At 34.8% G+C, this 25,262-nt stretch overlaps 1 protein-coding gene across 2 annotated transcripts in view; it reads left to right on the forward strand.

Annotated features, from left to right (window-relative positions):
• The window catches only part of HDX (highly divergent homeobox), a 217,524-nt gene that overhangs the window by 31,285 nt on the left and 160,977 nt on the right, over positions 1-25,262 (forward strand). For both annotated transcript variants that reach the window (XM_070783571.1, XM_070783572.1), the window contains exon 3: positions 3,827-4,945. In XM_070783571.1, coding sequence (XP_070639672.1) covers positions 3,827-4,945 — 1,119 coding nt within the window. The remainder of the gene's footprint in view (positions 1-3,826; positions 4,946-25,262) is intronic.

Below are 25,262 nucleotides of genomic sequence, written 5' to 3' on the forward strand. Positions count from 1 at the left end.
GTAAATAATTCACCTGCAATGCAGGAAACCCCAGTTCAATCCCTGGGTTGGGAAGATTTCCTGAAGAAGGGATAGGCTACCCACTCCAGTATTCTTGGGCTTCCCTGGTAGCTCAGATGGTAAAGAATCTGCCTGCAGTGCGGGAGACCTGGGTTTGATCCCTGGGTTGGGAAGATCCCCTGGAGGAGGGGATGGCAAATGCACACCAGTATTCATGCCTGGAGAATCCCATGGACAGAGGAACCTGGTGGGCTATACAGTTCATGGGGGTCACAAAGAGTCAGACATTACTGAGTGACTAAGCGCAGCATATCTATATATCTATATATAGATATATATTGTGGGGTAAAAGAACAGGAAAACAAACAAGGAAGTATAGAAAAAGGAAAAGTTTGGAGACACTGAATTTCTAAAAAGTTGACTGAAAAATAATTTTATGGACACCAAGGATAGGTTACCCAAGTTCATTATCTTTCTTTTTTTCTATGTAGTATCATTTTATTAGTTCCAAATCCCAAATGCTCATCATATCAATTTTGATTGACCCATTTTTTTCCCTCTCACCAATGAAACTTTTGGAATGAGAATCATTTATACTCTATATGCATTGGTCAATTTTGGATCCTGTAGCTGAATGACTTAGTAAAATTTAATTCAGTTATTGGGAACCCTTAGGCAATGAAATTGCTTTATTTTTGACATTTTAATATAAAGTATTTCTTAACTATATACTTTCCTACTTTATTTGAATAGAGACTATTGAAAATAAGTGAATCTTTACTTTTTGACTCAGTTTTACTGTGGAAATCAATTACTATACTGTGCTATAAAATAATAATGCTTATAACATGGTAAGGTATACAAGGTGATTTTCTCCTTTACTAAAGAACCCCAGAGATTTAACAATTTCTCACATCAGTTCTCTTATGATTTTCCTTTCTTCTTTTTAGTGAGTAATATGTAATGAAAATTATTAGTTTTAGTGCTATCAAGGTGCTTCCAACAGCAATCACAATTACCAATGCCCCTCTTGTTTTGTTATTTCTAATTTGCTATAGATTAGGATACCAGGTTTGGTAAAAATTATGTGTAAAATAAGATTAAGTGTTTTAAGATCAAGGATTTTCCTTTCAGTAAAGTACATGGATCTTGTGACATCTATATTGGCTGCATTCTGAACAAGTGAGATTTTTAGATACCTGAGTTTCATATTCATTTGATACTGTATTGCATTTTGCTTTTCATGGGTATATGATATAAATATCTAATAAACTATTTAAGTAATTACATATGTGAACTATAAAACTATTAAAGTAAGCCATAAATTTGCAATGTAATAATATCACTCTTAAAATTATTGTGTTAAGATAGATACTATGATGGGAAAATGGTAGGTTGTTTGTTTTCTTAGAAATCTTGCCCAGAGCTGCCCTGCAGATGTAGTAGATCTTGAGTTCAAATTTTATCAATTCACTATGCTTTCCAATTGGAAATTTTTAAATTTTAAAATTACAAAGCATCATGCTTCCTGTGCATATTCTTCTTACTTGAAAAGTCATAACACAGTGACTTATTTTGAGTATTTGTAATATTCACCTTTTTGAACCATAAATTAAAATTATTCTTATTCACAAACATTTATTTTTAAATATTACTCTTGAGTATATACTTTAAAAACTTGTATTTTTTCCCCTTACCTCCTTCTCTTGTGACATTTATATTCATTTGTCTCTCTGCTTGTAATCCTCACTTCTACTCTTAGGTAAACTACATAAGAGTGAGTTTTAAATTCCCACAGCCTCATGTGAAGCAAAATGGAGTGAGCACTTCTGTTTCTGGAACATTTTATTAGATAAGCACTAATTATAAAATTAAAATGACCCACAGAAGTGGCCAACTCCATTTCATGAATTTCTCACCATAGTGAAAGAATAATGTTCATTGAGGTCAAAATTAAATTGATTTTGATTCCTTGCTCTGCCGATAACTGGTCAGGAGATCTTTCTACAAGCTACTTAATATTTCTGAATCTCAGTATCTTCATTTATAAAATTAGAAAAATTATGCCTAGCAAAGTAGCTTATATGTATGAACACATAATGGAATTCAGTGTTAGCTTTTATTTATAGTTTTACAATATCTGATGTTGTATACAATATAAATATACATTGAAAATTGGATGACTTGTGCAGTCTTCAAAAGTACATCCCACTAAATTAACCAAATACACCTAGTACCATGTTTATGCAAAACTAGGTCATTTAATGTTTTCACTTATTTATTTTTTGAAGTTCTTAAATAGATTAATGGGTTTTAGTAGTTTAAAAGATGATATGCATTTAAAAATAATTATAAATTTTGCTGATCGTTTTATGGAGTATAATATTTATTGTACATTTTAAGAGAAATAATGATTCATTGTAATAATACTAAGATTGTTATAATACTTATATAAAAGTACATATTTTGTAATCAAATCTTAAATGCCAACCACTGGTATTATTTTTACTGATTTTTTTGTTTATACCCATGGCTGATTCTTTTTGACATTTGACAGAAAACAACAAAATTGTGTAAAGCAATTATCCTTCAACTGAAAAATAAATAAGGTGGCCAAAAAAAGACAGAAAAAAAAGGCTAAAAGAAAACAAAAGTAATATATATTCAGTGTATAAAATTCAGTAAGTAGATAAAAGCATAAAGAAGAAAATAGCTACCATAAATTAATGACAAACTGGAAAAGTTTTTGCAACTTGTGACAAAGTGCTGCCAACTCTAGTAGAAAATTGCTCTTATAAATCAATTAAAAACGACAAACACCCCAATACAAAAATTAGGTTTTTTTTAACTGGTATAGGTAACGTGTAAGCAATTCAATGAAAGTAACCATAGAAACTAAAATCTAAACAGCAATTATATACCTTTTCTTAACTCCTGGACTAATAGATACTACAAAAGTATAATGCAAAGTGTTGTTGAGGTGTGGGGAAGCCAGTACTTTTATAAATTGGAGGGTAATTAGAAAATGTCAAAAAGTCAAGCAATTTTCCTTCTAAGATGACATTCTAATGGACCAATAGAACAATGATGCATGTACAATGTTGTATTTCAATATGTCTTATAATAGTGAATATTTCTAAAAGTAATCTAAATTCTTAGCAATATTAAATTAACCAAGTTATGATATATTCATAGAACAGAAATTCTTGCTACAGATTAATTGGCTGGATTTTGAGGAGAAGAAAAAAAAATACTATTCGATCAAAGCTTCTGGGGCTTCCCTGAAAGCTCAGTTGGTAAAGAATCTGCCTGCAGTACAGGAAACCCTGGTTCAATTCCTGGGTTGGGAAGATCCACTGGATAAGGGATAGACTGCCCATTCCAGTATTCTTGGGCTTCCCTTGTGGCTCAGCTGGTGAAGAAGCCACTTGCAATGCAGGACACTTGGGCTCAATCCCTAGGTTGGGAAGATTCCCTGAAGAAGATAAAGGCTACCCACTCCAGTATTCTGGCCTGGAGAATTCCATGGACTGTATAGTCCATGGGATTGCAAAGAGTTGGACACAACAGAGCAACTTTCACAAACAATTCACATCAAAGTTTCTAGATATTTATTATGTGCTGGTTCCTGATGGTCTCTGACCTTATTTTTTACTTTTTCTTTTACTGTATATTTTTTTCTTTTAAATTTGTATAGGCCTTGATTTTATGACAAATGAGAATATAAACTATCACATAGAAATTGATTTTCTTGGTTTTTTATTAAGAACTTTTCCATTATATATATATGTATGTATATATATATATGTATTTTTTATTCTTTCAGACGTGGGTTGGCAATAAGAGAAGAAAAATGAGTAGTAAGAATTCTGAATCAGGAGCAACAACAACAGGAACTGTTTCTGGTACTTCTTTGGCAGCTCCAGATGTTACAGTCAGAAATGTGGTTAATATTGCTTCACCCTCAAGTCAACAGTCTTCTTGGACATCGCCCAATAATGATGTCATCATAACTGGTATATACAGTCCAGCCAGTTCATCAAGTAGACAAGAGACAACCAAGCATTCAAATACACAAATTACAGAAGCACATAAAATCCCTATTCAGAAAACAGCCAGTAAAAATGATACTGAGTTTCAGTTGCACATTCCTGTTCAAAGACAAGTAGCACACTGTAAAAATGCCTCTTTACTCTTAGGTGAAAAAACAATTATTTTGTCAAGACAGACAAGTGTGCTAAATGCTGGAAATTCTGTATACAATCACACAAAGAAAAACTATGGAAGCTCTTCAATGCAAGCCTCTGAGATGACAGTACCTCAAAAGCCATCTGTGTGCCACCGACCTTGCAAAATTGAACCAGTTGGAATTCAAAGATCATATAAGCCTGAACACACAGGTCTATCATCACATAACTTATGTGGGCAAAAACCATCTGTTAGAGACCCTTACTGCAGAACACAAAATTTGGAAATCCGTGAAGTATTTTCACTGGCAGTTAGTGATTACCCACAGAGAATTCTGGGAGGAAATCCCCCACAGAAGCCTCCTAATTCGACAGAAGGAACTTGTTTGTCAATTGCAATGGAGACTGGAGATGCTGATGATGAGTATGCCAGAGAGGAAGAATTGGCATTGATGGGAGCACAGATACCAAGCTACTCAAGATTTTATGAAAGTGGCAGTTCCCTTCGAGCTGAGAACCAAAGTACAACTTTGCCTGGACAAGGAAAAAATATGCCAAATTCACAAATGGTGAATATTAGAGACTTGTCAGACAATGTACTGTATCAAAACAGAGAAAACCATTTGACACCACGGACCTCATTACATACAGCATCTACTGCAATGTACAGTAATACAAATCCATCACGAAGTAATTTTTCTTCACATTTCGCATCATCAAACCAATTGAGGTTATCACAAAACCAAAACAATTACCAGGTAATGTGCAAGTTTGTTTTATAAAGGTTTTATAAAAATTTGTTGGTATAAAAATTGTTTTGGTAATCAATTAGACTTGAGACCTGGGTCACTTAACTCATATTTTGAAGTAATTTGAATTTCTTTTTTCTTGTAAATGGTGGTTTGGGGTCAACTCTTTAAAGAATTTTATGCTTTCTTTGTCATGTTTAAAAATGGTGAGTCCTTTTTTTCATGGAAGTTAGTAATTTTTATAACAGCAATCTTCTGACATTTAAAATGATTTGGTCCAGGCAATAACAGCCTTATGGGAAGCATGGCATTTCTCATCACTAAAATAGGACTAAATTGGCTAGATGCATCCTCTTGAACATAGATAATTCTTGTTATGGTTTTTACTTGCAGTTTGGGAAGATGTCACTAGATAAATGGTGCCTTCCTTGGGTACATAGCCAGGCAAGTCAATCATTGTGCTAGGTGACAATGGTTGAGAAGTTAGAGCCTGTGATAACTCAGCCAATTTTTTTTTTTTCTTTTTGAGTAAATGCTTTATTAAGTGCAGCATTAGCCAAAGTGTTTTTTTTAAACATTTACTTTTTATTGTTTTAAATTTATTTATTTTTAATTGGAGGATAATTACTTTACAATACTGTGCTGTTTTATAAGGAAGAGATAAGTTCAGAGTGAGAATTAAAACAATTTTAGACCTGTGCAAAAATAAGTGTTATTTCTTTACTTGTTTCCATATTCAGTTGTTTATATATATGCTTCAAATAATCTCAACAGTGAGGTATAAACCTACCTCAATATCTCTTAAGGCCATAGATCATCTCTCTGAAAAATCTGCTTCAGAAAACTTGAATAGCAGGACAGGAATGTTTGCTATTTTTTCTTGCTACTAGCTAGACCCTTTAGTTTTCAAACATAGTATTTTGTATATGTATTTAAAATGTTTCTAGGCTATTCTCAACCAATATAAGGAACCAACCTCTCTTGACTCCTTTTATCTTATAGCTACTTGCTACAAAATGAAAAGCAATAAAAGAGCATAGGAAGTATCCCTCTGGCACCTACCTCTAACAGAAGAGTGTTCCATCATCATTAGTAGACACTTCTTATTAAGGATCTTTTCATTTTTCTGTTTGTTCTTTCTTAAGGCATGATTAAAGTAACATTGAACCATACCTGTAGGATCCTCCACAATGCCCCCTTTTATTCACCTAATTCTTTTGGACTTCTTTATCCCCTCAGTGTTGCTCCTAACAATCATAACAATAACATTTATGATTTGTTGAGGACCTTGAATGTACTAGGCACCATCAGTAAATTTATATACTTCATCTTCATGGCAGTTTGATCATATAAGCATTTTATCCATATTTTAATATCATGTCTAGAATCATACAGCCAATACATGACAGAACCAAGATTCCAACTCAAAAATGCATCATGTGGGGTTTCTTTTTTCTACTTTACCATACAGCCTAGCAATATAGAATATTTGGAGGCTTGAGAGTGCAGTTTAATTTTTAGATTTTCTTAAACTGATTGCTCCTGTGGTTTTACATTTTTATAGTTTTTATCTTTTTTCCTTACTGAAAGTTTAAAGAAATTAAGTTTATTTTATATGAAAGAAACTTTTAAATGGAATAAAACTTAGCTATGTTTTTTTTTTGAAAAGTAGTCTCTTTAAAGAAATACAATCTGACATAAATTAGGACATGGATTTAGAACCAGACAGACCTGGATTCAAATCTAGGCTCTGCTTATTTTCTACTTGTGTGCCCTCAGACAAGTGTCATAAACTCTCTGTGTAACAGTTTCTTCATTTGTACAATGCATTTAATAATACCTGTTTCACAGGAATGCTGTACATGAAATGACAATCTGTGCAAGGCTCCTTGTACATTCCTGGCAAATAAACTTTCTTATACTTGTTACATCATGGTTGGAAAGTTAATGAACCTCTGCTAGTCCAGGTCTTTACATTCCATTTCAAGTAGAATATTGCACAGCCCACAGTTATCACAGGATGGTTGAGAAATAAATAACTGAAAGAAGCCTGGAGATCAGCTCTCAACTTCACCATAATCTATGTATTAAAAGCCCATATATTTCTATTTCTATTATAACAGACCTCCTCTGACTTGACCTGAGACAGTATGGTAGACAGCGTTTGCAAAATTGAAGTATAATTGACACATTAGTTTTATGTCCCACCTTTATTTTAATTAATGGATATCTTAGGAAACCTAGGCAGCCTGGGGAAGTGTAGTCCATGAAGATTAATGGCAGTCCATTTGGGTTCCTAGTACAAAAATATAATAGACATGGTGATTGAAAACCCAACACACATTTATTTCTCATAGTTCTGAAGTCTGGGAAGCCCCAGATCAAGGTGCTGGCTGACTTAGTGTCTGGTGAGTGCCCGCTTCCCAATTCATAGATGACTATCTTTTCAGTGATTTCTCACATGTTAGAAGTGCCAAGGGAGCTCTCTGGGGTCTCTTTTGTAAGGAAACCAGTCCCATTCTTGAGGGCTCCATTCTCATGACCTAATCATCTCCCAAATGCCCCACTTTGAAATGCCAGCACCTTGGGGATTAGAATTCAACATGTGAATTCAGTTGGGATACAAACATTCAGCCCCGGTAGTTATCCTCCAAGATTTTGATGATGTTCTATTACCTACATGTATTATTAGTAGATCAGGACTTAGAAAGATAAAACCTATGACCATCTTGTCATCTTTCTAGCTATGAAAGTATAAGCAAGAAAGCAATTTTCTAAGTTTCTGACCTTGGGACTATATGACAGAGATATCTGTCTCTTTTCTCTGTTGTGCCAAGTATCTTCAAGCTGAGGTTCTATTCCTGGAGTATAGTCTAGTTCCAGGCTATGCTGCTGCCAAGTCGCTTCAGTCGTGTCCGACTCTGTGGGACCCCATGGACTGCAGCCTACCAGGCTCCTCCATCCATGGGATTTTCTGGGCAACAGTATTGGAGTGGGGTGCCATTGCCTTCTCCCATTGCAGGCTATATAGGTGGCTAAATACAAATTGAGGAATACATGAGGAAGCTAGGAAATTGAAATTGGCTCTGCTTCAGAGTCACTGTGGAATACCACATTAAGGGTTGAAGTGATGATACAGAAACTGTCAGGAGGTAGTTATACCAGGATACTATAGCCCAGTTCTATTTCAGGCTGACCCCATTCCTTTGGGGCTAGATTGCAACAGTATTGGGCTCCAAGCTGCCATTCATTTTCCATATTATGTTCATGCCAGTATACCTATTTTTATTGACTGTTATGTTGATAACAGATTAATAATTGATGATAACCTATGTAAAGATATTGGAAGACAAATGTTATAAATTCAGGTTTGTTGCAATTATTATTGTTACTTAATAATTAACTGTCTTCTCAACTCTCAAGGACATCATAGGAACTTAGAAGTTAATAGAGTTATAGCATTTTGAACTTTCTTTAAAAGGTACTAAATAAGTACAATGTATCCCTAACAGTAGAAGCACTTTGATAGTATCCTCCAAATTTATTCAGTGTTTATAGGTTTAAGTGCATTTTAAAAATAAACATGGAAATTTAATGGCTGTAAAACCTTTAAACATCATTTCTAAACCAATACAAATGGTATTTTGACCTGAGGAAAGGGAGTGCCAGTAAGATTGAATGACTTCGCTAAAATAACTCTCAGGCAATATTCAACTTTTAAAAAGTAATAGATGTAGTTAGCATATTTAGTTGCTAAGTTGTGTCTGACTCTTTTGCAACCTCATGGACTGTAGCCCACCAGGCTTCTCTGTCCAGGGGTTTTCCAAGCAAGAATATTGGAATGGGTTGCCATTTCCTTCTTCTGGTGATCTTCCCGACCCAGGAATCGAATTCATGTCTCCTGGATTGCAGGTAGATTCTTTATTGACTGAGCCACTAAGGAAGCCCTTGTAGCTAGCATGGAGAATTTTAAATGACTTTATTGAGATATAGTTCACATAGTACAGTGGTCACACATCGAAAGTGTACAATTAAATAGTTTTTAATATATTCACAGATGTGTTCAAGCAGTATCAATCTAATTTTAGAACATTTCATTACTTCAAAAATAAACTACATACTCATTAGCGCACCAAATCTCCCATTCCAGCACTAGACAATCATCAATCTTTCTCTCTCTATGGATGCACCTATTCTAAATATTATTATAAATGGAATAATGCAATATGATGGATTTTTGTAACTGGCTTCTTTCAGGTAGCATAATGTTTTCAAGGTCCATTTTATAGTATGTATCAATAATTCATTCTTTTACATTGCTCTATGATATTCCATGGAGAAGGCAATGGCACCCCACTCCAGTACTCTTGCCTGGAAAATCCCATGGATGGAGGAGCCTGGTAGGCTGCAGTCCATGGGGTCACTAAGAGTCGGACATGGCTGAGCGACTTCACTTTCACTTTTCACTTTCATGCATTGGAGAAGGAAATGGCAACCCATTCCAGTGTTCTTGCCTGAAAAATCTCAGGGATGGGGGGAGCCTGGTGGGCTGCCATCTGTGGGGTCCCACAGAGTCGGACCCGACAGAAGTGACTTAGCAGCAACAGCATGATATTTCATTGTGTATATATAGCATTGATTGTTTATCCATTCAGTAGTTGATGAACATTTGGGTTGTTTCCACATTATCTGTTATGAATAGTGCTGCTATGAACATTTATACACAAATTTTTGTGTGGAAATATTTTTTCATATTTCTAGGCTATATATCTTGGAGTATACTTCTAGTTCATATTGTAATTCTATGCTTAAAGTTTTGAGGAAATACTAATTTTTTTTTTTTTTCTGAAGTGGTTGTATCACTTTACAATCCAACCATCAGTGTAAAAGGATTCCAATTTCTCCACATCCTGACAAACACTTGTCACATCAGTGATTTTGATTATAGCCACTGTAATGGAAAACTTGATCTGTGTTTTTCTAACAGCTAACAATTTTAATTCTCTTCTCATGTGCTTATTGGTCATTCAAATATCTTATTTGGAAGAATGCCTATTCAGAGAATTTAGCAATTTTGTAAGTGTTCGTTTGTTCTTTGAGTTGTAAGTGTTCAGTTCATATTCTCTATACTAATCCTTATCAGATACATGACTTACAAATATTTTCTCCCACTTTATACACTATCTTTTCACTTTCATGGGGATATTGTTTAAACACAAATGTTTTTAATTTTGATCAAGTCCATTTTATCTGTTTTTTTTTTTTTTTCTGTTGTTTCTTGTGCTTTTGGTATTGTATCTAAGAAGCTATTACCTAAGCTGAAGTAACAAACACTGACTCATGTATTTTCTTCTAAGAATTTTATACTTGTATCTCTCACATATAGATGGTTCTTTTGTTTTGAGTTTGTTTTTGTGTATATTACGAGGTAGAAGTTTTTCTTGATTATATAGCATATGAATATCCAACTGTCCCATCACCATTTATTTAAAAGATTATACTTTCCCCATTGAATGGTCTTGTCATCCTTCTTGAAATCAATTGATTACATGGAAGGCTTTATTTCTGGACTCTCAGTTCTATTGTTTTGAGACTATGTGTGTGTGTGTGTGTGTGTGTGTGTGTGTGTGTGTATTTCTTCTTATGCTGATACAACACTATTTGAATTACTATACCTTTGTAGGAAGTTTTGAAATTGGGACATATGAGTCTTCCCAATGTCTTCTACTTTATCTAAATTACTTTAGCTATTCTAGGTCCCTTAAATTTGCACATGAATTTTAAGATTAGCTTATCACTTTATGAAAAAACAAATGGAATTTTGATAGTCATCATGCTGACCTGTGGATAAATTTGGGGAATATTCTTGTAATAATAATAATGTGTCTTCTGATCTGTGAACATGGTATGCCTTTATACTTGTTAGATCTCCTTTAATTTCTTTTAACAGTGTCTTGTACTTTTCAGTCAAGTCTTGCCCTTATTGTTTTAAATTTATATATAAATATATAACTTTTAATGCTATTTTAAATGGAATTTCTTAATTTAATTGTTGGATTTGAAGATTGAATTTTGTACATTGGTATTGTATCCTGAAAAAGTACTGAACTAATCTATTAGTTAAATACTAGTGTATTTCTTAAAGTTTTATTTATATAAAATCATGCCATCTATTAACATAGATAGTTTTACTTGTGTAAAACCTTACTGCATTTTATTTCTTTTTATTAGCTAGTTGCTAGAACCTTCAATATAATGCTGAATAGAAGCAGTAAGACATCTTTATCGTCTTGATCTTGAATGGAAAACAAACAGTGTCTAACCAATACAATGTTATCTGTGGGGATTTTGTAGATGGTCTTTATCAGGATGATAAAGAATAAAACTCCCCTTTTATTCCTGGTTTGTTGAGTACTTTTATCATGAATATGGTTTGGACTTTTGTCAAATGTTATTTCTGTTTCTAATGAGATATGTTCATGTGCATTTTTCTATTTATTTTGTTAACATGGCATATTGCATTTTTTTCTTTTAATTTTCTTTTTTGATATTTATTTTGTATATCTTTTCTTAGTTTTACTAAGATATAATTAACATACAGTACTGTGCAAATTTAAGGTGTTCAGCACAATGATTTTATTCACATGAAATTATTATTAACCAATTCAGTATTTATTACTAAGCAATAAGCTTAGTTAATATCCATTACCTAATGTGTATTTTTTTTAAAAAAGAAAAAATCTTTCTTTCCTTGTGATAAGAAATCTTGGAAACTACTCCCTTAACAATTTTCAAATATTCAAGGCAACAGCAGTGTTAACTATAGTCATGATGCTGCACATTACATTCCTAGCACTTTGTTATCTTACAAGCAGAAATTTGTACCTTTCATCACCTTCATCCAATTCCCACTCCCCAGTTCCCTGCCTCTGGTAAGCACAAATCAGATATCCTTTTCTATGAGGCTGGGTTTTTTAAAATCTGTTTTATATTCCACATATAAGTGAGATCATTTATCAGTTGTCTCTCTTCTATTTATTTCATGTAGCAAAACGCCCTTGAGGTCCACTCGTGTTATTGTGAATGGCTGAATTTCACCCTGTTTGTGGCTGAATAATAGTCCATTCTCTATATATTTTATCGGAGAAGGCAATGGAACCCCACTCCTGTACTCTTGCCTGGAAAATCCCATGGATGGAGGAGCCTGGTAGGCTGCAGTCCATGGGGTCGCTAAGAGTCGGACACGACTGAGTGACTTCACTTTCACTTTTCACTTTTCACTTTCATGCATTGGAGAAGTAAATGGCAACCCACTCCAGTGTTCTTGCCTAGAGAATCCCAGGAACAGGGGAGCCTGGTGGGCTGCCATTTATGGGGATGCACAGAGTCGGACATGACTGAAGTAACTCAGCAGCAGCAGCATATATTTTATAGCTTCTTTATCCATTAATCTGTTGATGGGCACTTAGGTTGTTTCCATGTCTTGACTATTTTAAATAATGTTGCTATGAATATCAGAGTGCATATCTCTTTTCTTTAAAAAAAAAAAAAAACTTTTTATTTTGTATTGGGGTATAGCTGATTAACCATGTTGTGATAGTTTCAGATGAACAGCAAAGAGATTCAGCCATACATATACATGTTTCCATGCCCCCTAAACTCCCCTCCCATCAAGGCTGCTGCAAAAAATTGAGCAAAGTTTCAAGTGTTGTACAGTACGTCCTTGTCTCCATTAGATATAGTCCCAAAAGTGAAATTGATTGATTATATGGCAGTTTTATTTTCAAATTATTGAGGATCCTTCATATTGTTTTGTGTAATGCCAGTGCCAATTTATAATCCCACCAACAGTGTGCAAGTGTTCCCTTTTACCCACATCTTTGACAGCATTTTTTATCTCTTGTCTTCTTTGATGATAGGCATTGTAACAATCGAGGTGAAATCTCATGGTAATATTAATTTGCATTTACCTTATGATTAGTGATGCTGAGCACATTTCATATACCTGCTGACTATTCATCTATCTTCTTTGGAAAATGTCTATTGAGGTCCTTTGCCCATTTTTAACTGGATTATTGTTTTTTTGCTATTAAGTTGATGAGTTTTTAAAGCCTATTTTGGATATTGACCCTTAACCAAACACATGTTTTGAAAATGTTTTTTCTAATTCCATAGGGTGTCCTTATATTTTGTCAGCCATTTCTTTTTGCTGTGCAGAATCTTTTTAATTAATGTAGTTCTTCTTGTTAATTTTTTATTTTGTGCTTTAGGTGTCATATACAAAAACTCATTGCCAAGATCCATATTGAGGAGATTTTTTTTCCTATTTTCTTCTAGGAGTCTTACAGTTGCTAGTCTTCAATTCACTTTGACTTAATTTTGTGGGTGATGTAAAATAGGGGTTTAGTTTCATTCTTTGCATGTGAATATCCAGTTTTCCCAGCAACATTTATTAGAGAGATTGTTTTTTCTTCATTGAGTAATCTTGGTTTCATAGTTAAATATTATTTGAACTTATATGGATTAGTTCATTTCTGAGCTCTTGATTCTGCTCCATTGAGCTATGTGTCTGTATTTTATGCCACTGCCATACTGTTTTGACTACTGTAGCTATTTCCCTTCCAGTTTTATATATATATAATTGACATACAGAACTATATAAGTTTTAAGGTGCACAACTTAAAGTTTTGACTTACATACGTCATGAAATGATTACCATTATATTATATATACATAGATTTTTATAAAAGAATTAAGTGTCTTTCCTCATGATGGGAATTCTTAAGATTTACTCTCTTAATGACTTTCATATATAGCATACAACAGTGTTAATAATATTAATTATGTTGTATATTATATCCCTAGTTCTTGCTTATCTTATAATTAGAAGTTTGCACATCTGACCACCTTTATCCATTTTTCCTTCTCCTCTCCCTGCATCTGGTAACCACAGATCTGATCTTTTTATGAGCTTGTTTGCTCATAATTGACCTATAACACCATGTGAGTTTCTGGTATACAACATAGTGATTCTATATTTCTATACATTACAAAATGACTACCATGATAAGTCTAATTAGCATGTCACCATGCAAAGGTATTACATTATTATTGACTACATTTCCCCACACTGAACATTTCTTCCGCATGACTCATTTGTTTTACAACTGGAAGCTGTGCCTCTTAATTTCTCTCACCTATTTCCCTCATATGCCCCTCCCCACATCAACCACCTGTTTGTTCTTTGTCTCTATGACTCTGTTTCTGTTTTGTTATGTTTGTTCATTTGTTTTGTTTTTTAGATTCCACATATAAGTGAAATCATATGATATTTGTTTTTCTCTGACTTATTTCACATAGCATAATATCATCTAGGTCTATCCATGTCACAAATGGCAAAATTTCATTTTTAATGACTGAGTAACTGTCTGTGTGTATCAGATTTTTCTTTATCCAGTCACCTATTGATGAACACTTAGGTAGCTTCCATACCTTGGCTATTGCAAATAGCACTGAAGTAAACATAAGGATGCATATATTTTTGAAAAAATGCTTTGTTTTCCTCAGCAGAATACCCAGAAGTAGAATTACTGGATCATATGACAGTTCTATTTTTAATTTTTTAAGGCTCCTCCATACTGTTTTCAATAGTGATTACTATAGCTTTTTAATATAGCTTGAATTCAGGGAATGTGATACCACCTGCCCTTCTCTTTCTCAGAATTGTTTGGATATTTGGAGTCTTTTGTGCTTCTACAAAAATTTTAGGATTATTTTATACTTCTACCAAAAAAATACACCATTGAAATCTTGATAAGAATTGCATTGAATCTATAGATATCTTTAGGTAGTATTGACTTTTTAACAATATTAATTTTTCCAATCCATGAATGCAAGATACCATTTTGCTTATTTGTGTCTTGTTATATTTCTTTCATTAATGTCCTATAGTTCAGAAAGTAGACACTTTTCACTTCCCAATTTAATATATTCCTAAGTATTTTATTATTTTGATGCAATCATATATGGGATTTTTTTCTTTATTTCTTTTTTGGATAATTCAGTTTTTAGTATGTAGAAATGTTACTGGTTTTTGTGTGGTAGTATCATGCTATTTTACTGAATTCATGGATTAGCTCAAACAGTTTTTTGGTGGACTCTTTGGGATTCTATATATAAAATTTTGGCATATGAAAATAGAGCCAACTATATCTCTTACTTTCCAATTATGTTTTTTATTGATTTTTCTTGCTTTATTGCTCTGGCTAGGACTTCCAATACTAGCTTGAATAGGAATGATGAGAGTTGGCACCTTTGTCTTATTCCTGATCTTAAAAGTGAGGCTTCCACCTTTCACCATTGAATATGTTAGCTGTGAGCTTTTCATGTATGGTTTTTTTATGTTGAGGAATGTTCCTTCTATATCTGTTAAGAGGTTTTTTTTTTTAATATAAATTTATTTTTTTATCATGGGGATTCTGATGTCACCTATATGGCAACATGAAAGTGAAAGTGAAAGTTGCTCAATCATGTCTGACTCTTTGTGATCCCATGGACTATATAGTTTATGGAATTCTCCAGGCCAGGATATTGGAGTGGGTAGCCTTTCCCTTCTCCAGAGGATCTTCCCAACCCAGGAATTGAACTAGGGTCTCCTGCATTGCAGGCCAATTCTTTAACAACTGAGCTATGAGGGAAGCCCCTATAGGTTGTTCTTAATTTCATTTCCCCTCACAATGAAAATATTAACAAGTATTAACAACTAACAACTCAAGAATAAGACACTACTGAGTGAATAGTAGAACATAGGAATGAGACTGAAGCATCCTCTTGCACCACAGAGAATAAGACAGATTGCATTAGAAGGGTAAGAGAAGTAGCTACATGTTGACTGCATTGTCTCTCACCAAGGCCGGCACAGCACCATGTGTACAGGTCTCCACTGAGCCTTTGTTCCTCCTGTGGGAAGAGAGAAATAGGAGACAACTGAGGGACAACAAACCTACCCCCAGCATTTTGGAGCACTTTTCAGGAGCACCTAATCTGCAACATGGGCATTCTCATGAGAATGTGTGAGGCTTGACCACTACAAATCTGATTACGATGAAGAAAGGGGGAGGGGCTTGCAACAACCAGCACATGCTGCTGCTGCTGCTGCTAAGTCACTTCAGTCGTGTCCGACTCTGTGTGACCCCAGAGACAGCAGCCCACCAGGCCCCGCCATCCCTGGGATTTTCCAGGCAAGAACACTGGAGTGGGTTGCCATTTCCTCCTCTAATGCATGAAAGTGAAAAGTGAGAGTGAAGTCTCTCATTCGTGTCTGACTCTTAGCGACCCCATGGACTGCAGCCTATCAGGCTCCTCCATCCATGGGATTTTCCAGGCAAGAGTACTGGAGTGGATTGCCATTGCCTTCTCCGACAAACTGCATTCATGTTTGCAAATATGGTAGTGTATTTGCTATATAGTAATTCCAACCAGCAGTTTTGTCCATCTGTAGAATCAAGTTAAGGCTGCATTCTGACCATGATGGGGTACAGATCTATCTGATTTGAATTCTCAAAGAGGAGCTTTGCTGACCAACCTACTGCGGAAATTGTCTCCTGGCCCCATCTGACTGAAAGAATTGGTAACAACTCCTGGAAGCTCTGGGGGCCCAACAGCACTTGAGCTAAGAGGTGGGCAGCAGAGCCAATAGTTTTTAGAACATCAGTGGTCCTGTTCAGTAGGGGAAATTTCGGTGTGGGTTGGCTTGGGTTAAGACAACAAACAAAGAGTCTTTCTGACATTGGAGATGGTTCTTTTGCTTAGTATAGACAGGGAAGATAATTTGTAGTCAAACCCATTTCTGAGTATAACCTTCATTCCAACTGAAGAGGGAACCTAATCAGAGCATATGAGAAGGTATATAACCCATCCAACAGCCATGCTTACAGTGGAACTTAAAAAGAGAGCATAGCCATGACTTAGTCCATCTGCAGAACAAAATCTGGAGCCTGTATGGCCACAGAATTCAGAACATAATCTTGCCTGATTTTGGTCCATAAACAAAGTGATATGAAAGTCATAGAGCCTATTCTGCTGGCCTGACAAGGCAGGTAATCAAATTCATAGCCATGCCTACTCTTGAGTATAGTTCCCAGTCCTAAATACCTAGTTAGCCTGAACAAAGAAAGCAAACAACTGAAGAGTACATTCTGTAGCCTCACATAAGCAAGATACCAAGCCAGCAGTTCTATCCAACTATTCTGAGCCAGTGGCATACACCCTCATCCCTGTCTTCAGAGTTCTTGGATAGTGACCTTGCCCCAAAATAGACCCTGATAAAAATCCCACTTGTCCAAGGACATTACCACAGATATGCCCAGAAATCCAGTCTGAGTTGATGGGTGAAGAACTATCTCTACCAAAGAGAACCTTTAAAGTCTGAGGGAGGAGACCACTTATTAAAATGGACAGGTGCCAACTTAAGGAATCACTAAAAATCAGGTAGATGTGACATCACCAAAAGGAAAATAATTTAGCTCCAGTTCAGTGCAGTTCAGTTACTCCATTGTGTCTGACTCTTTCAGACCCCATGGACTGCAGCATGCCAGGCTTCTGTGTCCATCACCAGCTCCTGGAGCTTGCTCAAACTCTTGTCCATCGAGTCAGTGATGCCATCCATCCATCCATCCATCCAACTGACCTTAAAGAAATAAAGACCTCTGAACTTTCAGAAAAAATTAAGTGGCCATGTTAAGGAAGTTTTGTGAACTATGTCAAACCACAGAGAAATAATTTAATGAAATAAAGGAAACCATGTATAAACAAAACAGTTCAAAGAGGAAATAACCATATAAAAAAATAGAAATCTTAGAGTTGAAAAATACATTAACTGAAAAATTCAGTATGGGTTAAAAAAAATAGGTTTGAACATACATAAGAAACATTCAATGACCTGAAAAACAGAACAATGGAAATTACACTCAGAGTGGCAAAAAGAAAAAAGAATGAAAACGAGTGAGGAAAGCCGATGGGAATTATGGGACATGATGAAAAGCAAACTATTCACATTATGAGAATTTCAGAAGGTAAGAGAAAGGAGAGAACGTATATTTAAAACAATAATGGTAAAAATTTTCCTGAATCCGAGGAGAGAAAAGGATATCCAGGTACATGTGACCTAAGGAATAGTTTGAACCTAAATAGAGCCTCAGTGAAAGACACTGATTAAATTCATGAAAGTCAAAGACAAAGATCAAATTTTAGAGTGCCAAAGAAAGAGAGTAATTACATAGAAAAGAACACCTATACAACTATTGGTGGATCTTTCAACACAAAATTTTCAGGCCTGGAGATGATAGAATGACATATTCACAATATTGAAAGAAAGTATCAACCAAAAATTCTATACCCAGAAAAGCTGCCCATCTGAAACAAAAGAGAGATAAAAACAAGCCAAATACAATAAAGTTCCTTATTACACCTGCCTTACAGGAAATGCTAAACTGAGTTCAAGTCAAAAGATACCGTTAAGAACATACGAACGGAAAGGTAACTAGTAATGTTAAATAGTCATAATTATAGTCTGCAATATAGTACTGGCAGTGCTTAATATATTTATAACTAGATTATAAGTTAAAAGGACTTCCCTGGTGGCTCAGACAGTAAATTATCTGTCTACACTGAGGGAGACCTGGGTTCGATCCCTGGGTCGGGAAGATTCCCTGGAGAAGGAAATGGCAACCCACTCCAGTACTCTTGCCTAGAAAATCCCATGGACGGAGGAGCCTGGTGCAGGCTACTGTCCACAGGGCCTCAAAGAGTCAGACATGACTGAGCAACTTCACTCACTTATAAGTTAAAAACTTAGCCAAAATAAACATAACCACTGTAAATGGAAAAATAATTAAAACTAAAATTAAGGAATCCTATTGAAGTTAAGTTGATCAATTTAAAATAAGGCATTTTATATTTAAGATATTTTATGTAAACTTCATGTTCAACAGAAGGGAAAATCCTGTAGCAGTTACATAAATGAACATGATAAAGAATTCAAAAAATGCTGATCTCAAAAGAGGAGAGTAGGTTAAAAAAAAAAAAAGGAACAATGGATCTACAAAATATTCATAAAACAGCCTTGAAAATGACAATATTAAGTACTTACTTATTAATAAACAGGATAAATTATTCAAATAAAAGACATAGTATGGTTGAATGAATGAAAGAGCAAGATCCAATGATATGCTGCCTACAAAAGACTCACTTTAGCCTTAAAGACCCACATAGATTGACAGCAAAGGAATGGAGAAAGATATTTCAGGCAAACGGTAACCAAAAGAAAGCATGGGTAACATGGGTAATATCAGAAAAGAAAAGAGACTTTAAAATGAAAATGGTTAAAAGGAGACAGAGAAGTTCATATAATGAAAAGGGGGGCAATTCATTAAGAAGATACAACAGTTGTAAATCTGTATGTAGCTAATGTTAGAGCATCTAAATATATAAAGCAAAACTAACAGAGCTAACAAAGAGATAAACAGTAATAAAATAATAGGGACTTTGTAATCCACTCTCAACAATGGAGATAGCATCCAGAGAAAGAAACAATAAGAAAACAGTGTACATAAACAATGCTATACCAAATAAACATAGCAGACATATATAGAACATTCTAATAACAGCAGAATACATACTCTTCTCAAACACACATAAAACATTTTCTAGGATAGACTGCGTGTTAGAACACAAAACAAGTCTTAGCACATTCAAGAAGATTTAAATATATCAAGTATCTTCTCTGACCACAGTGGCATGAAAATAGAAATAAATGAGGAAAGCTGAAAAATTTAAGAGCAAAGTGAAATTAACACTCTCCCAAACAGCCAAAATATAAGAGAAGTAATTAAAAGGGAAAAAGTTTCTCAAGACAAACTAAAATGAAAACACAATATACTAGCACTTGTGGGAGTCAGCAAAAGCAATTCTAAGAGGGAATTTTATAGCAATAAATGCCTATATATTAAGAAGCAAGAAAGATTGCAAGTAAAATAATCTAACTCTGTGCCTCAAAGGACTAGAAAAAGAAAAACAAACTGAGCCAAAAGTTTTGGAAGGCAATATTGAAGATAAGATCAGAAATAAGAAAATGAAAACATAGGAAAGATTCAAATAATTAAGAGATTCTTCTTAGAAGATGCAAACAAATTTGAAAAAAAACTTTAGCTAGACTATACAAGGATGAAAGAGGATCCAAGTCAACAAAATTATAAATGAAAACGGAAACATTACTACTGATATCACAGAAATACAAAGGATCATCAGAGGCCACTATGAACAACTATACACAAGCAAATTGGACAACCTAGAAGAAAAATAAAAATTCTTACTAACATGCAATTTTCCAAGACTGAATCAAGAAAAATTTGAAATGTGAAAAGACCAATTACTAATAAAATGATTGAATTAGTAGTCACTAATTTCTTAGTTAATAAAATCCCAGGAACGTTTTGCTTCTCCAGTGAATTTTACCTCACATTAAAAGGAGCATTAACTCCAATATATCTCAAATTCTTTCAAAAAATCAGAGTAGAGATGTTTCCCAAACTTATAAAATAAGAAGCCAGTGTTATCCTCAAACTAACACCAGAAAAGGATACTGGTAGAAAAGTGCAGGCCAATATCCGTGATGAATATAAATACAAGAATCATCAATAAAATACTTGAACACTGAATTCAGCAGTATTTTTAAAGTATTATTCACCATGATCAAGTGGGAATTATCCCTGAGATGCAAGAATGCTTCAACATATCCTCATTCAACATTTTCAACAAATCGTATGTTCAACATATTCAACATATTTAACATCAACATATTGATGTAAATTGACATTTTAATATATTAAAGCACATTAATAAAACGGAAAATAATCATGTGACCATCTCAATAGACACAGAAAAAAGACTTTTAACAAAATTCAACACCCATTCATGATAAAAACTTTTTAAAATTTGAAATGAAGCAAGTTTAATTATTTAATTTTTAATGGATGTACATTACTGTATAAGGCTTACAATGTGAAGGTTTCATTAACATATATTGTGAAGTAATTATCATAATGGGCTCAGCTAACCTCCATATTCTCATATAGATATAATTTTTAAACTTTCCTTTTGATGACAACTCTTAGGATTAACTTTTAAGAACTTACTTCTATATCATACATCAATGTTAGTTATCATCATGACGTTGTACATTATATTCCTAATATATATTTACATTATAATGGGAAGTTTGTACAATTTTGACCACTTTCCTCCAATTCTCATGCCCTCTATATCCAACTTTGGTAACCACAAGTCTGATCTCTTTTTCAATGATTTTTGTTATTTTTTAAGATTCCACATATAAGTGAAATTGTACAGTATTTTATTCTCTAACTTATTTTACTTAGTATAATGCTTTCAAAGTCCATCCATGGTGTCACAAATTGTATGACTTCCTTGTTTTTTAATGACTGAATAATATTCCATTGCACATATATGCCATAACTACTTTGTCCATTCCTCCACCAATGGACAATTAGGTTATTTTCATACTGTAAATACTACTGCTATGACATGGAGTACAGATTTTTTTCATTTTAGTATTTTCATTTCTTTTGGATATATACCTATAAGTGGAATTGCTGGATCATATGGTAGTTCTACTTTTAATTTTTTGAGGAAACTCTATCATTTTCCATACAGGTTGTACTAATTTATAACCTCGCCAGAAGCTCCAATAATTTGCCCACCTGATGTGAAGAGCTGACTTATTGGAAAAGACCTTGATGCTGGGAAAGACTGAGGTTATGAAGAGAAGGAGGTGACAGAGGATGAGATGGCTGGATGGCATCATTGACTCAATGCACATAAGTTTGAATAAACTCCAGGAGATAGTAAAGGACAGGGAAGCCTAGGGTGCTGCAATCCATAGGATCACAAAGAGTCAGACACGACTGAGTGACTGAACAACAAAGCACTGTACAAGGATTCCCTTTTTATCATGTCCACTTCAGCATTTGATTCAGTTCAGTTCAGTTCAGTCACTCAGTCGTGTCCAACTCTTTGTGACCCCATGAATCACAGCACACCAGGCCTCCCTGTCTATCACCAACTCCCGGAGTTCACCCAGACTCATGTCCATTGAATCGATGATGCCATCCAGCCATCTCATCCTCTGTCATCCCCTTCTCCTCCTGCCCCCAATCCTTCCCAGCATCAGAGCCTTTTCCAATGAGTCAACTCTTCGCATCAGGTGGCCAAAGTACTGGAGTTTCAGCTTTAGCATCATTCCTTCCAAAGAAATCCCAGGGCTGATCTCCTTTAGAATGGACTGGTTGGATCTGCTTGCAGTCCAAGGGACTCTCAAGAGTCTTCTCCAACACCACAGTTCAAAAGCATCAATTCTTTGGCACTCAGCCTTCTTCACAGTCCAACTCTCACATCCATACATGACCACTGGAAAAACCATAGCCTTGACTAGACAGACCTTTGTTGGCAAAGTAATGTCTCTGCTTTTGAATATGCTATCTAGGTTGGTCATAACTTTTCTTCCAAGGAGTAAGCATCTTTTAATTTCATCGCTGCTCTTGTCTTTTTGATAATGGCCATTCTAATAGGCTTGTGGTGATATCTCATTGTGTTTTTAATTTGCACTTCCCTAATTTTGGCCACTTGATGCGAAGAGCTGACTCATTTGAAAAGACCCTGATGTTGGGAAAGATTGAAGGAAGTAGGAGAAGAGGACAACAGAGGATGAGATGGTTAGATCGCATCACCGATTCAATGGACATGAGTTTGGGTAAACTCTGGGAGTTGGTGATGGACAGGGAAGCCTGGTGTGCTGGGGTTTATGGGATCACAAAGAGTCAGACACGACTGAGTGACTGAAATGAACTGAACTGAATGACTAGTGATGGTGAGCATTTTTTAATGTATCTGTTGGCCTTTTGTATATCTTCTTGGAGAAAAGTCTATTCAGGTCCTTTACTCATTTTGTGAGCGGGGGATGGGGGGGGGGCTTCTTCGATGCTCAGCTTCCTTTTGTATATTTTCTTTGAAGAAATGTCTGTTCAGGCCCTTTGCCGATTTGGGGGTGGCGGGGGGCTTCCTCGATGGCTCAGTGGGAAAGAATCTGCCTGCAATGCAAGAGACACAGGAGATGCAGATTCGATCCCTGGTTTGGGAAGATGTCCTGGAGGAGGAAGATGGCAACCCACTCCAGTATTCTTGCCTGAAAAATCTCATGAGCAGAGGAGTCTAGTGGGCTACAGTCCATGGGGTCACAAAGAGTTAGAAACTTTTTTAATTGAGTTATTTAGTTTTTGGCTATTAAGTTGCATGTGTTCTTTATATGTTTTGGATGAAAGCTCTTATCAGCTACATTGTTTGCAAATATTTTTCCTATTCCATAGTTTATCATTTTTGAATCATTCTTTTGCTATGTGGAAGTTTTTTAGTTTGATGTAATCTCACTTGTTTATTTTTGATTCTGTTTCTTATGGTTTAGTTATCATATATAAAAAAAAATTATTGCCATGATCTATGTCAGTTTTTTTCCTATTTCTTGAAGGGCTCTTATGGCTTCTGGTTTTACACTTAAGACCATTTTCAGTTAATTTTTGTCAGTGTTAGATTCATAATCTTTTTGCATATGAAATCTAATTTTTTCAGCACCATTTAATAAACTATCTTTTCTCCTTTGAGTATTTTTGGCCCCCTTGTAAAATATTAGTTGACTATAAATCCTCTGTCTTACTTCTGTTGTCAAATAGAATATACTGTATATGTCTGTTACAGCCATTTTTTCCCTACAGTATCAGTTAAATGCTTTGCTTCTTTATTGATATTCTACCTGAATGATCTATCCCTTTCTAAAAGTGAGGTATTAAAGTCCAATTATTCTTGCATTGTTTTTTATCTCTTCTTTCACTTGTGTTAGTGTTTGCTTTATATATTTTATGCATTTCAGTATGATATATATATATATATATATATATATATATATATAATAAAAGTATTCCAATGTTGGGTGCATACATATTTATAATCATTATTGCTTCTTGATGGGCTCATACCTTTGTCATTATATAATGACTTTCATTGTCCCTTTTACCAATTTCATTTTTAAGACTATATTTTCTATTATAAGTATAGCTAACTCTGCTTTTTTTAGGTTGCCACTTGCTTGAAATGTTTTTTTTTTTTTTTTCATCCCTTCATTCTAAGTCTATGTGTATATTAGGTTAAAATGAGGCTCTCACTAGTTTTCAGTGGACCTTGTTCTTTCATCCTTTCAGCCATTCTGGTTCATTTGACTGGAAATTTAATCAATTTGCATTTAAATTCGTTATTGATAAGTAAGGACTTACTATTCAGTTCAGTTGCTCAGTCGTGTCTAATTCTTTGTGACCTCATGGACTGCAGCATGCCAGGACTCCCTGCCCATCACCAACTCCCAGAGCTTGCTCAAACTCATGTCCATCGAGTTGGTGATGCCATCCAACCATCTCATCCTCTGTCGTCCCCTTCTCCTCCTGCCCTCAATCTTTCCCAGATTCAGGGTCTTTTCAAATGAGTCAGTTCTTCTCATCAGGTGGCCAAAGTATTGGAGTTTTAGCTTCAGGATCAGTTCTTCCAACAAATATTCAGGATTGACTCATTTGATCTCCTTGCAGTCCAGGGGACTCTCAATAGTCTTCTCCAACACCACAATTCAAAAGCATCAATTCAGATGGGGAGCATATGTATACCTGTGATGGATTCATTTTGATATTTGGCAAAACTAATACAATTATGTAAAGTTTAAAAATAAAATAAAATTAAAAAAAAAAAAAAGCATCAATTCTTCAACACTCAGCTTTCTTTATAGACCAACTCTCACATCCATACATGACTATTGGAAAAACCATAGCTTTGACTAGGCGGACCTTTGTCAGCAAAGTAATGTCTCTGCTTTTTAATATGCTGTGTAGGTTGGTCATAGCTTTTCTTCCAAGGAGCAAGTGCCTTTTGATTTGATGGTTTTAGTCACCATCTGCATTAAATTCTATTCAAGTTTCAGTAGACTATAAGATAGACACTGGAATATATCCAGGGACATAAAACAAGATGCAAAATTTTCATGGTCTAAAGTTGTATAAATTATACAGAATCTATTTACTTATCATTGTGGAACTATGTTAGAAATCAATGTCAAGATATATTTGAAAATAACCTACATATTTTCAAGTGTAGTGTGACATTTACTGAGAGAGATCTTTGACTTTGCCATTGAAAGCCTCAATAAAGTTAGACTGGA

Source organism: Bos indicus, chromosome X (genome assembly GCF_029378745.1).
Source record: "Bos indicus isolate NIAB-ARS_2022 breed Sahiwal x Tharparkar chromosome X, NIAB-ARS_B.indTharparkar_mat_pri_1.0, whole genome shotgun sequence".
In the NCBI taxonomy this organism is placed as follows: Eukaryota; Metazoa; Chordata; class Mammalia; order Artiodactyla; family Bovidae; genus Bos; species Bos indicus.